Here is a 14,372-nt window from a genome sequence, read left to right as displayed (position 1 = left end):
AAAGTGACAAAGAATATATATTGTGATACATGTTTAGCAGGAAAAATTTATTTGGCTAAACTTGGTGAAATTAATTGTGTCGTATAATCTTGGAAATAAAAAAGTCACAGGATTTGATTTTGTAAGACATTGGTATTCAGGAATAATTGTGCCAACGTTGACATTTCAACAAACTGCGTTGTACCAACACTGAACCAACGTAAAAATTATGTTTTGAACTGAAGTCCAGCGTTGGGCCAACGATACAAAATATTGAGTTGGCATTGGTATGTTGGGATAACGTTTTACCAACGTTAACATTTCAACAAACAGTGTTGGACCATCGTTGGACCAACGAAATTACATTTTGAACTGAGGTCCAACGTTGGACCAACGTTACAAAATATTGAGTTGGCATTGATATGCATGTTGGAATAACGTTGTACCAACGTTGACATACAAACAAACATTGTTGTACCAACAAACATGTTGGGCCAACGGCGCGCCGATGAGAAAAAGGACATTGGGCCAACGTAAATTGCCAACATTGACCCAACATAACCAACATTGTTGGGCCAATGTCCTCTTGCTTTTTGGGTGTACCAAGTTATATTGAAATCGGACCAAAACTGTGGGAGTAGTAGCATTTTGAAAGGATTTCACAGAAAATCATTTTAGTATCCATGGCAACATCATTGAAATCAAAAACCGATAGAATTGTGTATCTCAGTGTAGTCTACTTATGTACCAAGTTATATTGAAACTGGACTAAAACTGTAGGGGGAGAAGCATTTTGAACAAGAGGCCCATGGGCCACAACGCTCACCTGGGTAAATATGGTCCTTCTTGTCCTTCAGCAGATTCTTCTTCCCATCGCATACATTCATTTGTAAAACTTTGATTACCGATTGTAGCCTTACCCTACTCGTGGGGGTCATGATTTGAATAAACTTGAATCTACACTACCTGAGGATGCTTCCATATAGATATAACTAATTAAGGTTTTCCTGTTCTTAAAAAGATTTTTAAAGTATTTTTCATATGTATTCCTATTGCCCATTGTGGACCCTCCCAATACCCTACCCCTTAGGGTCACGATTTGAACAAACTTGAATTTCTACTACATGAAGATGCTTCCATATGATTATTAACCATGACTTAACTGTTCCTGTGAAAGAAGATTTTGCGTAAGTGTTTCTATGTAAAACTTTGATTGCTCTTTTTTTTATTAGATCTTTTAGCCTCAGGTGAACTAAATATTGTTTACAGACAAACAGGCAGATGGGCACCTTACTATTGCACAAACTCCTGGTCTCTGACCAGTTGAGCTATTATTAGTAAGGATTTAGTTACATTCAAAATAGAATGAATAAAGACATCATAGAGGAATAATTTGCTTTTAACTAAACTACATGATTGTAACATTTTTATTACGGCAGTAATCGACCATGAAAATTATACTCAATCTATAATCCTGGGTAATTTTGATTAGGTTATTGATTCAATAGATTAGCCTAATCAGGACATCACTTGACAATACACATGCATTTTCTTTACAACTTGAGATTACAAAAGCAGAACCCATTGCATCCGAGTTTCACAATTTTTTTTCTCCGATTTCTTGACATCAGATAATTAGCAGTCTACTTATTCAAACTTCCTTGTAAATTCAGTTTTCTTTCGAGTTGAAATTCTCTGTTAAAAATAAATATTCTTTGCATAAACCTTTATTTGCCATTATAATTAAAACTCAAATTTATGTTGAAAAATTTTAATACCTGTAAAAATTTTGAGATTGCATTAAATATTGGTAAAAATAGTTCTCAATCTTCTCAATCTTTTTTCTTAAAATGTTCCGCAAAATACAACAATAATTTTACGTTTAAATACTCAAAGTTCAAAATCCACCTCTCAAACGCAAAACCAGGTGAAGAGTGGACTCTTTCTGAATATTGTAGTCGGACAGTGTGCGGCCATCTTCCAGCTGTTTTCCAGCGAAGATCAATCTCTGCTGGTCTGGGGGGATTCCTTCTTTATCCTGAATTTTGGCCTTGACATTTTCAATAGTGTCTGATGGTTCTACCTCCAATGTGATGGTTTTTCCTGTGAGGGTCTTGACAAAGATTTGCATACCTCCTCTAAGACGTAGTACCAAGTGAAGAGTCGACTCTTTCTGAATATTGTAGTCGGACAGTGTGCGGCCATCTTCCAGCTGTTTTCCAGCGAAGATCAATCTCTGCTGGTCTGGGGGGATTCCTTCTTTGTCCTGAATTTTGGCCTTGACATTTTCAATAGTGTCTGATGGTTCTACCTCCAATGTGATGGTTTTTCCTGTGAGGGTCTTGACAAAGATTTGCATACCTCCTCTAAGACGTAGTACCAAGTGAAGAGTCGACTCTTTCTGAATATTGTAGTCGGACAGTGTGCGGCCATCTTCCAGCTGTTTTCCAGCGAAGATCAATCTCTGCTGGTCTGGGGGGATTCCTTCTTTGTCCTGAATTTTGGCCTTGACATTTTCAATAGTGTCTGATGGTTCTACCTCCAATGTGATGGTTTTTCCTGTGAGGGTCTTGACAAAGATTTGCATACCTCCTCTAAGACGTAGTACCAAGTGAAGAGTCGACTCTTTCTGAATATTGTAGTCGGACAGTGTGCGGCCATCTTCCAGCTGTTTTCCAGCGAAGATCAATCTCTGCTGGTCTGGGGGGATTCCTTCTTTGTCCTGAATTTTGGCCTTGACATTTTCAATAGTGTCTGATGGTTCTACCTCCAATGTGATGGTTTTTCCTGTGAGGGTCTTGACAAAGATTTGCATACCTCCTCTAAGACGCAGAACCAAGTGAAGAGTCGACTCTTTCTGAATATTGTAGTCGGACAGTGTGCGACCATCTTCCAGCTGTTTTCCAGCGAAGATCAATCTCTGCTGGTCTGGGGGGATTCCTTCTTTGTCCTGAATTTTGGCCTTGACATTTTCAATAGTGTCTGATGGTTCTACCTCCAATGTGATGGTTTTTCCTGTGAGGGTCTTGACAAAGATTTGCATACCTCCTCTAAGACGTAGTACCAAGTGAAGAGTCGACTCTTTCTGAATATTGTAGTCGGACAGTGTGCGGCCATCTTCCAGCTGTTTTCCAGCGAAGATCAATCTCTGCTGGTCTGGGGGGATTCCTTCTTTGTCCTGAATTTTGGCCTTGACATTTTCAATAGTGTCTGATGGTTCTACCTCCAATGTGATGGTTTTTCCTGTGAGGGTCTTGACAAAGATTTGCATACCTCCTCTAAGACGTAGTACCAAGTGAAGAGTCGACTCTTTCTGAATATTGTAGTCGGACAGTGTGCGGCCATCTTCCAGCTGTTTTCCAGCGAAGATCAATCTCTGCTGGTCTGGGGGGATTCCTTCTTTGTCCTGAATTTTGGCCTTGACATTTTCAATAGTGTCTGATGGTTCAACCTCTAGAGTGATGGTTTTCCCAGTGAGGGTCTTGACAAAGATTTGCATACCTCCTCTAAGACGCAGAACCAAGTGGAGAGTCGACTCTTTCTGAATATTGTAGTCAGACAGTGTGCGGCCATCTTCCAGCTGTTTTCCAGCGAAGATCAATCTCTGCTGGTCTGGGGGGATTCCTTCTTTGTCCTGAATTTTGGCCTTGACATTTTCAATTGTATCTGATGGCTCCACCTCAAGAGTAATGGTTTTCCCAGTTAAGGTTTTCACAAAGATCTGCATGTTTCTGAAAGTGTAATGAATGGCTATATTATAACACGTAATCAAGTGACAAAGTTTGAAGCAATTTAACTTTTCAGTACCCCCCCCCCCCCAACTTGACCAAGTCATACGTCCCGTATAAAAACAACGACGAATAAAGGTCATTTTACATTTACTGTATATAGAAGATTTTTGTTCGTTTTTATGAAATTTTATCACATACATATTTTATTTTGGTTAGTCTTACGTCACTCATCATCGATAAACATTTCACTTGAGGATTCAACATGATTTTTATATATTATTTTTCTCAAATCAATTCGGTCTAAATTCCTATTAAAAGATAAAACTATCCCAAATTATTAATAAACAAGAAAAAAACATTTTGTTTGTAAAATCCTTTGTGATTTCAAAATGGCGGCTACGAACAAATCAGGAAATTAATGTTTCAACCTCACCATTCTTTTCAGTAAAATTAGCACAAGAACAACCTTTCAATAGCCCAATACCAAAAACCTTTACTAAATATTAAAACAAAAGTTCCTCTTACCTTTGTTAGATAAAATGTACATATATATTGTCACGAGTTTACTCTGTTCTCTATTCGCCCTTCGTTATGTTCTGTCTGACATCCGGGACATTCTTTATTTATAGGGAATGATCATGTGATCTCAATTCGTGGTTTTATTGGTGTAGAATTTTCTAGCACATGATCTGTCATGTCTTAAAATAAACTACCACACGTTGTTCCGTTATGACATCCACAAGGTGTTGACTGTTGTTATGCAAGTGTTTTTCGAAATACATAGGTGTTATTTCCAAAATTATTTTCCTGTATATGAATATATATTTATGTATATACCTATTAATTAATTTATATATTTTTTCATTCATTAAAAGTGTGGGGTTTTTAATGGACAGGCAACTCCGTTATACACACTGACACAGAATGTTCGAGTCAGCATTTTAGTACGTGTACAGCTTGCACAAGATAAACAAATAAGATACGTCACATGGTCTTTTTATATAATGCTAACCTCAGTACAATGTACATGTATGATTACTGACGGAAATATGGGTTCATTTATCGTAACCAGGTACATATGTAGCCTCGAGCAATGAGTATCTTTTATCTTCACATTGTGACATGACCCGGCGAGTTTTCCTTTGAAGTCAGCCGTACAATAACTGCGATACAGAACACTTTTAGTAGGCGTTTCTTATGCAAATGAGCAGAATCTGTACTGTATCTGCAAAATATCAACGATACAGTATGATTTATTTTTAGCGATGACGGAAAACTGAATCCGTATCTTAAATGATATAGACATAAGAATCAATCAAATCGTAAGATAGCGCTGTTAGTACTTATTCAAAATTTGAGATGAATTAAGAATAGAATTTTACAACGTAAAGTTACCAGTGGCGGATTCAAAGATTTTAGAAAGGAGAGAGTGGGGGCAGTACACAAATGGTTTTCTTCGGAAAAAAAATGTCCTAACTGGAAAATCGGGGATTTCGTGGGGGGGGGGGGTAGATTCATAATCAGGCCTGACACTATATGTGCGTGATCGTTTCGTGTTGATAAATTAAAAGTGTATACAAGTTTAGCAAACGTAATTTACGAAAGCCAAAAAAATAAAAAGAAAAAATTCGAAAGGGGGGGATACCGACGCGCGTGAGTGAGTGCTGGATCTACCTTTCAGTTTGGTTCCTCTACATTCTTTTTTCAAACATGAAGGTAATATGCCCCCTTTCTTACATTTGTTTATTTCAATTTGGAGCATGTATGGACCGGTCGATGACATTGTCGGACATTTCTCTAAGAATACAACCTCCCCGACAGTGCTCCCAGAAACATTTTTGCTTCAAATAATTCCCATTTATGATTCTTATGTATCAAAATGTTTTGCACTAAATTCGTAGCTTACATTTAAAAAAAAGTCAGCAAGATCTAAATAGAAAGGAATCAAATATAAATTAAATTTTGGGAAAAAATGTTATATAATGCATCTCATAATTATAATTATTTAAATTGATAGATACCTGCACGTCCACCTCACTCGGCATTTCAGTTGCGATTGCTATAAATTGGGTTCTAAATCAACTTTCTGCAAAATCATCTGATTGGTTGAGAGATATATACCCAAAAACACATGTAAATTAGCGAGGTCATAAGAAAGGTCATGTCATAAGTCATTTAGATCGTTTCCTACTGTATCGGAGATACAGGGCGGGGCCCGGCTCGAGCTATCGCTCTCGCCTTAAGCCCCGCCCTGTATCTCCGATACAGTAGGAAACTCGTACTCTAACTATAACTTATACTGTTAAAGTCAATTTCATCACAGTAGATCTCATGAAGTATGAAGTAATCACGCATTTTCGGGTGAAATATATCAACTCTGCACACCTCTCAATGGAAAATTTATCAATATGTACTTCTTTTTATTTATAAAAGGTTTAGTAAAGGAAAGAAAATTGTTCCAAGACCACAGGTAGATCAAGCATTCATTCAAATTATATTTAAGTAGATTATAGTAAAAGTGATAAATAAAATATGTGAACTACATGAAATTTATATGTTTTGACCATGCTGCTTGTGTAGTGATCGTGTATAATACTATAATGAGAGGAACCAATTACTTTGATCCATTTTTTAAATTTTATTATTTATTTATTTATTTTATTTTATTTTAATTTTTTTTTGTATGGTTTTCAGCTTACAAAACACGTTACACGTATAACTGGACTTATGGTGAGGTGACATTTGAAAGAAAGTTTCATCTGTTTCACGTACCCTGCACTAAATTCTTGTGATAAAGTGACACAACCAGAGGGGGGGGGGGGAGGTTACATGTAAGTAAAAAATATGACTGTATTAACCATTATCAGATCCTGCAGAGATCCAGCAATCGGACGGATTTTCAAAGAATATCAAACTAACATTGCAAGATGTGCAACATAAAAGGATTTCTTCGCTCTGTCCCAATAGAACAATAAACATATTATAGCAATCAAAATATGCACGTCATGTCGATTTACTTTTAGAATCCTGTAAATGTACAATCGTGACTTATATGTTTTTGGTAAAACACCACTTTAATTTCTTCTAATGAAAAAAAGGGGGCGTATCCCAATAATTATACAACACAAAAGAAAATTAATACCAATTTACACTAAATGATATCAATAGAAATGTGATGTTCTGAATTTTGAATTAATTTACCGGGTGGGAGTAAATACAAAATTTAGAACATGACGCGTTGTTCTAAATTTTGTATTTACTACCACCCGGTAAATTCAAAATTTAGAACATGACAAAAAAAAAATGCGGTTGCGTCCCGTCAATATTGTTACTATTATGTGACGAATTTTTTTTATTTGTCAAGGAATTTCTGTTCGGTTGTGGATGCCTCCAACCAAAGATCAGATGCTTCCCACGGCCTGGTTTGAAACTAATTCCATAATAAATAAATGATCAAACAAAAGGCAAGAATTTATTTTTTAAACTTTAACGTTATACATGTATATATAGTTCAATAAAAAAAAAACGTGAAGGAGGAGGTCAGGTGCTTTATGGTTCACGGTGTTTCATTGTCTTAAATTATAAAAACTGTATAATCAACTAGACACACTGCTCCTTTTTTCACACATAAACATTCAAGACACCCATGCAAAAAAAAAAAAATAAATAAATAAATAAAAAATAAAAAAAAATATAAGCATTTCGTTTGAGATAATACAATATTTTACACATAGATAGGCCATACAAATTAGTGTTTGTAAACAGGAAAAGTATGCTTCTGAATACACACGGATATTAAGAGGAACATTCATTTGTTATTTACATTTACACAAAAAGAAGATCACATCAGAAATCATCCTCGCCAGCCAGGGGTCCTGAGTCAACACGTTGCCGTTGGTCCAACGGCAACGTGTTGACTCAGGACCCCTGGCTGGCGAGGATGATCAGAAATGTGATAATGCTCTAAGTTAATTCATATGGAATTGGTACTACAGGCACACATCCAGGAAAGTTTTCTATGAAGTTCATATGCTATTTAAGACAGGAGGGGTCTATCCAAAAGGTATATGACAGTGATTCTTTGAAAACTATACAGAAGGAAGAATTGCATGCATGAATATGTTGCACATGGTCATAAGTATATAATGCATAGACGAAAAGCAAAAAGGGAGATCTAAAGGGGATGAAAAGTTGTGGGTTTTTTCACTTTCTACGCAGTGACTTTTTTTAACTGAAAAAAATAATAAGAAGGTAAAAACAAAAAAACTAGAAAATTAACAAAAATTTCTTTATTAAGAAAAAAAACGATGTGTTTTAACTTTCATCATATCCTTGCGTATTTCTGACTATTTCAATGATATTAAAATCACAAACATTGACAGTGAGGTCGAGAGTTGAATTCAATCTAAAAATATATCAACACTTAAAAATGCGTATTTTGGTTTGGTCATTTTCAATGTAAAGCACCCAACCTTTCCTCCAAACTACTTCATACATATATACAATATTTTAAAAACTATACATTTGTTTGCTGCCTCTATATATGCCTAGTGTGAAAATAAAATAAAATTTAAATATAATACTTTTATGCAATTTCTGAGACGTCTGTGATCATTTCGATGATTTCTTGGCCGGAATCGTCTTTTGTAGATGAGTCACCGTCTGACCCATTGACAACCCCGTCAATGTATGGAACCTTTTTAAACTTGTCTCCTTGACCGATGAAAGAATCCCTCTTTTTAACCCTATTGTCTTTTAAAATATTTACCTCCGGTGATCTTTTCGGTACCTGTTGATAATGGACAGGACTATCTTTCTGAGATCTACACAGATTGAAAAAAAAGAAAAACAAAATATTATTTTGTAAGCAGTTGTGGGCAGGATTCATCAACATATATGATTAGAGACGGATGATGTCTATTGGCCAAAATGCTCACATAAGTCATGTTGTTCGAAAATGCATTAAACTCTCTATGGATAGTTTTCCTATGACGTATTTTGCCTCGGAGTTATTCCCCTTGGCCATCATCTTGTAGGTCAAAGTAGTGAATTTTCCTCATTGAACAACCAATTTTAAACATGCATGCCAGAAAATATTTACAGTATTGAAATTTTGAATTAGAGGAAGCTATAACAAACGTATATTCATAAGAAAAACAGTGTTATCTTCAACTCAGTGCCCAATATAACAAATGTTGAATAGGTTGAATAATGAAGGGATCTGGGGATGTTGACCTACAATATGGCCGCCATGGGGAAATAACTCCTGCTTAAATCACCTCGATGGAAAAACCATCTATTGACACCAAAAACTAAGCTACAAGAGTGATTTACTGTCGATAATTATATCTAATACAATATTTCGATATTACTTTGTTGATAAATCCTTTTTAAATCTTTAGAAACATTACAGAGATTTCTTTATACGTAATATGCTGGGCTCAAGTGAACCCACTTTATATTTTATATTACGAGAATCGTACTACAATTTTAGTCCACTTTAGTAGAAGAATCAATTCCTAGGATGAATATTTTTGCATTTGCATATCATGAGCATGCAGTAAAATACAGGAAGCAAAAGTTTCCTCTTTTTTCTCAATTTTTATACTTTTATTAGATTTCTTAATACATGTATTCAGAATTGAGAGATAACTACTGTATTTGAATCATTGTGATAAAAATATAGATTAGCTTCATTTTTATATTTAACCCTCGAAAACTTCATAAGCACGATAACTTAATTGTGGAACAAATAAAATTACACTCTTCTGAAATCAAAATTACCTTTTTCTACGGCAGTAGACGAAGCATACCAAAATAACTACAATGGGTATCACTAGTAAAGCTAGCAAAGGCCACCAGTTTCTACTTCCGGCAATGACAACTGGAACTTCCGGTCTTCCACCATTAACAGTGATATCAGATTTATTCATAGAAGTGTCAGATCTATTGATTGATCCTACAGGGGACGTAACGATATGAGGAGGGACGGTGGTAGTTGACGGTTTTATGGACTGAGGAGTTCCACAGTTGAACTTCGAAACGTTCTTGCATAAATTTACGAATTCTACACATTGCACTTTTGAAGATTGATTGCACGTGATAAATGTTCGGGTTATTGCAGCTTCTGTTAAATATATTATACAGTTTTGTAATATATGCGTCCTTTCTTGGCACGTGATATTTGCCGGTATATCACATATTAGATGGGTCTTTCCAGGAGGGGGACAGGGTGCGAGATCAAGAAATTCTTTCGGACTGTACTGTCCCGTTGTGCAGGAATATTCATAATACTCGACTTTCTGTCTTAGGTTTACCAATTTGGTTACCTGAAAAATAGAGAAATTAAAATGACTTCATCTTTGGTAATAAAACACAAAATAATTTCCAAGATAAAAGAGATAGAAAGGTGATGGACGTCGCTTCGAAGATATAGGAAGAATATAAGGGCTGAAGAAGGACAGTCTTAAAAAGACTAATATGGCGGAATGAGATAATTTTCTACCATTTACGAATCGTGTTCAGCTTTATGAATCACCTCAATAAATGTTCAGCACTGAAAAACCCTATTAGACAAGTATAAATGCATAATTATGTGACCACAGATGCCACTTAAACAGTAAATTAATAATGGTGAAAATAATCAGAATAATAATAATTAAATAATAATAATAATAGACCTAAAAACAAAGTATATGATTTTTGTCCCCCGCTTTCGCGAAAGCGAGGGGACATTAAATCTCATTCGTCTGTCAGTCTGTCACAAAACTTTCACCTTGGTCATAACTTTTGAATGCGAAGAGATAGGACGTTCATATTTCACATGTGCATTACTTGTGACAAGACCTTTTCAAATATACAATGATTTTTGACCCCGTGACCTTGACCTTGAAGTTTGACTTACTTTTCACAAATTTTAATATTACTTTAAATTAGCCACAACTATTGAAAGAGAAAAGGTAGGGCTTTCATGTTACACATGTGTATTACCTGTGACAAGACCTTTCTAAATACACTATGATTTTTGACCCCGTGACCTTGACCTTTCTAAATACACTATGATTTTTAACCCCGTGACCTTGAAGTTTGACCTACTTTTCAAAAACTTTAAAACTTTGGTCATAGCTTTTTGAATGAGAAGAGATATGACTTTCATATTATTACCTGTGACAAGACCTTTTTAAATATACTGATTTTTGACCCTGTGACCTTGACCTTCATGTTTTGACCTACTTTTCAAAAACTTTAACCTTGGTCATAACTTTTGAATGAAAAGAGATAGGACTTTCATATTTCACATGTGTACACTATGATTTTTGACCCCGTGATCTTGACCTACTTTTATATCTTTCCCTATAACTTTTGATAGAGAAGAGATAGGGCTTTCATATTTGACATGTGCATTGCCTGTAACAAGATGTCTCCGAGCTTGCTATAATTTCCTTCATGTTTGACCTACATGTAATTTTCAAAAAATTTTAACTTTGTTGATTACTTTGGAATAACGTATGATAGGGTATACATATTTCACACAATATGCCATAAATAATGGCATCCCATCCACTAAGATACCGAAAGCGGGGGACTACAATTCTTTGAATTTGCTTGTTTTTTTTAAATCACAAAAAGTAAATAACATTCTTTGAAAGAATGAGATTTACCACTGATAAGCTAATTTATTGACTTGCTTCCAACTCTGATATGCAAAGCCACTTTTCTATAAAATAAATGACAAAAAGTGCGTAAAACAAACGTTCTTATGAGAATTCCTCACGAATAAATAGACATCAAGGATGCCAGATTTTTTTCATCAGAGATGGTTTTCTGTGTTGTTATCGTAAGATGCATCCATTCTATGTGTATTTAATTTGTTATTAATCAAGCAGAAACCCCACAGTTACATTTATATATGCGTAGTCTACCTTCTAAACGAACTTTTGGGTTACCCAATCATATCAAAAATCAATGTCTAATCCCCTGTTTCTTACGCTGAAGTGTATTTTACAGGAACAGGTGCCCGTATTCTATCTCCTGCTGTCATATACACATCTCGTAGAAACTAAAAATAGTCTGCATATAACATCAAAACTTCTTCAATCGGCAGAAGTTGCTACACGTACGTACAGGATTGCAATAAAAGCTTTCATATATATGTCACTGTAACTCTGATGAAATTCATGGACGTGTTACCCCCCAAAATCCTGACATCGCTTGTGTGTATAACATGTATAATGCAGCTAAGGATATAGAAACATGTATATAACACCTGTTAAATAACAGATGATGATTACATAATATCTATAAAACAAACATGAAATAAACAATACTGCAACATCGTGCAAACACTGCAACAGTACTGTAACATCTGGAGCGATCAAGGTGGTAATAAAACGAAAAAAAAAAAAAAAAAAAAAAAAAAAAACTTCATCTTTGAACCATATATCTGGGGGGTAATTAGCTTAATGATTGTAAGAACACGAATTCAGTTAATTAACGACTTAGGTCGACATCCAATTTATATGCACTCCATACGATGGGAGTTTCCCACCAATTGCTGCCAATACAGCTTGGCTGAAATCCTACGCCTGTCTTTTAAGACTCCATTAAATGGATTAAAGGAAAATGTTTTCCGTTTCTTAAAATAATATTGGTGTTTATAGATTAGGTCTAATCCTGCCTGCCTCCTGGATTTGATAGTACCTTCAGGGTTATATTTAGAATTTGATTCAAGCAAAGAAAAACAGATCGGATAGCAGTGTATAGAAATTTGTTTGCCATAGATTCAGTTCATGAAATGACTCAGAAAATGTAATTTTATTATCAGATTTAAGTAAAATATTTGGGATAAATCCTTACAGTAAGTGCTAATGATTGTGTGACTTTCTTCGCCTGGACTGAAGTATTTTATATAAATATACGAATATATTCTTAATGGACCTTTAGAGAAATAAATATACATAATATTTTTTTTTTCATTCTAATTGACTCAATAGCTCGAGACCATGTGTCTAATGGAGACCAGGCATTCCCCGCCTTTTATAGCCCATCCCGTGTACTTTTATCGCTTTTTTGAGTATTTATTATTTGATTTCTAATGGCAGTGTAAATGTTCACATCCTGTGACGGTTCTTTCTTAATAGTTCCTCGGTAAAATTTTATGGATCGTGTCAGATCTTAACCAACTAAGATATAATTTGTAGTCATACCACCTAATAATCCGATAAAGCTACCGCATCAGAAATATCGAAAAACTGCCTAACAGGTGTGCATTTTTACATTTCTACCTGCAAAACAATGCTTTATAAACGTGCTAGTATTTCCTATATTACATACTTCCTCCTTCAATGTTTGTCATAAATAGTACAGGTGTATTGTATGTATTAAATCAACAATGGCAATTGAATCAAAAGTGAAAGTACACACGTTACAAAATTAGTGACCCATTATGATTTTTAATGAAGAAGCATATTTGAATATCACGAACGAGGCATGCATTTACCTGTATCTCTGAAATGAACCATGTCAAACACATGATGACGCTACAACACGAGACCATTCCAAACTAACCCACATTTCCTCCACAGTTTGATCAGAAGTAAATAAAATGCTGCATTCCCCCTCTCCAGGAGCCAGTAGTTGTTATCATAAGTTCCTGAAGCTTGTAGACATCTCTGTTTTTCGCTAAAAGTAATTTGTTTCAGTTTACACACAACCTCCAGCGAAAAGCAAGCATTACACGCACGTGCCGTGAATTCACATTGGTTTAAAACATGAACTATACATGCAATGACTCACAGATAACTTGACGCAATATTTTTACCTGTAATTAGTTACTCTGTCCTTAGTTTAATGAAGTAATTTTAAGACAGTGCACTAAACGGGGTTAATTTAGGACGGTGGTCATAGATCAAGAATCTCAACTGGTTATACATGTTATTTACAGATGTAAAGACGACAATGTCCTCGGACGCGCGATAATCCATTGTTATATTTAAATCATTTACCGGTCGACGTGTCATCTGCCCATTTAAATACCCGTTTGAAATTCTTTACAATTGATTTTTGTTCGGAAAAAAAGATGTACTTATCAATACCAGGACCGTGTTAAATTTTCTATATATGTGTGTTATCTAACAAATTAAGTTATAACAAGCTTGTCTTATGGTACATGCACGTGTTCACTAATTTTGGATTATGACGGTATATTTTGACGCTCAGTACATATTGTCCAGTACCTATCCTCACTGCGCGTATGGTCGTCCATCGGCACATATTGAGACCGGTGACAATATGTGCCGAGATGAGTCCTTTTTATATCTCGGCTTGAAAAGCGGGAGATATATGGTGACACCTTCCGTACTCCGTAACACTTCAGAGTACCATCTCTTATCGGAAACTCCTCCTATACCACAGAATAAAAATTTACTGAAGCTTTCATAGAATCTTTATAACATAGTCTTATTATGCATCTCCTATTTCACGTTTCGATTAGACATATATTTGAGATTTTGAATAGCATTTAACATCGACACTGTCATTCTTTCTATAACATTGGGGGTACCCATGTATCTCTTATCCGCAACTCCTCCTATCCTACTGAATAAAATTTAATGAGACTTTCACAGAATCTTTGTTACATTTTGTCACTGTGCACCCCCAGTA

The 14,372-nt window shown here is 35.3% G+C and overlaps 2 protein-coding genes across 2 annotated transcripts; both read right to left on the bottom strand.

Moving 5' to 3' along the window:
- Positions 1-1,734: 1,734 nt before the first annotated feature.
- LOC133174037 (polyubiquitin-C) lies at positions 1,735-3,710 on the bottom strand. Its single transcript, XM_061309082.1, has one exon. It carries the CDS (start codon positions 3,704-3,706, stop codon positions 1,877-1,879), a length of 1,830 nt encoding a protein of 609 aa, XP_061165066.1. The 5' UTR covers positions 3,707-3,710; the 3' UTR covers positions 1,735-1,876.
- A 3,949-nt stretch (positions 3,711-7,659) lies between these two features.
- LOC133174078 (uncharacterized) lies at positions 7,660-13,417 on the bottom strand. The gene is made up of 3 exons (XM_061309122.1): positions 13,210-13,417; positions 9,495-10,039; positions 7,660-8,533 (listed from the first exon to the last, which is right to left on the bottom strand). Exons 1-3 carry the CDS (start codon positions 13,264-13,266, stop codon positions 8,296-8,298), a joined length of 840 nt encoding a protein of 279 aa, XP_061165106.1. The 5' UTR covers positions 13,267-13,417; the 3' UTR covers positions 7,660-8,295.
- Between the last annotated feature and the right edge of the window lie 955 nt (positions 13,418-14,372).

This window comes from Saccostrea echinata, unplaced genomic scaffold (genome assembly GCF_033153115.1).
Source record: "Saccostrea echinata isolate AGI-Se365-2 ecotype Australia unplaced genomic scaffold, CSIRO_AGI_Sech_v1 ptg000002l, whole genome shotgun sequence".
Taxonomy (NCBI): Eukaryota; Metazoa; Mollusca; class Bivalvia; order Ostreida; family Ostreidae; genus Saccostrea; species Saccostrea echinata.
This window is presented reverse-complemented; position numbering and strand designations above follow the sequence as displayed.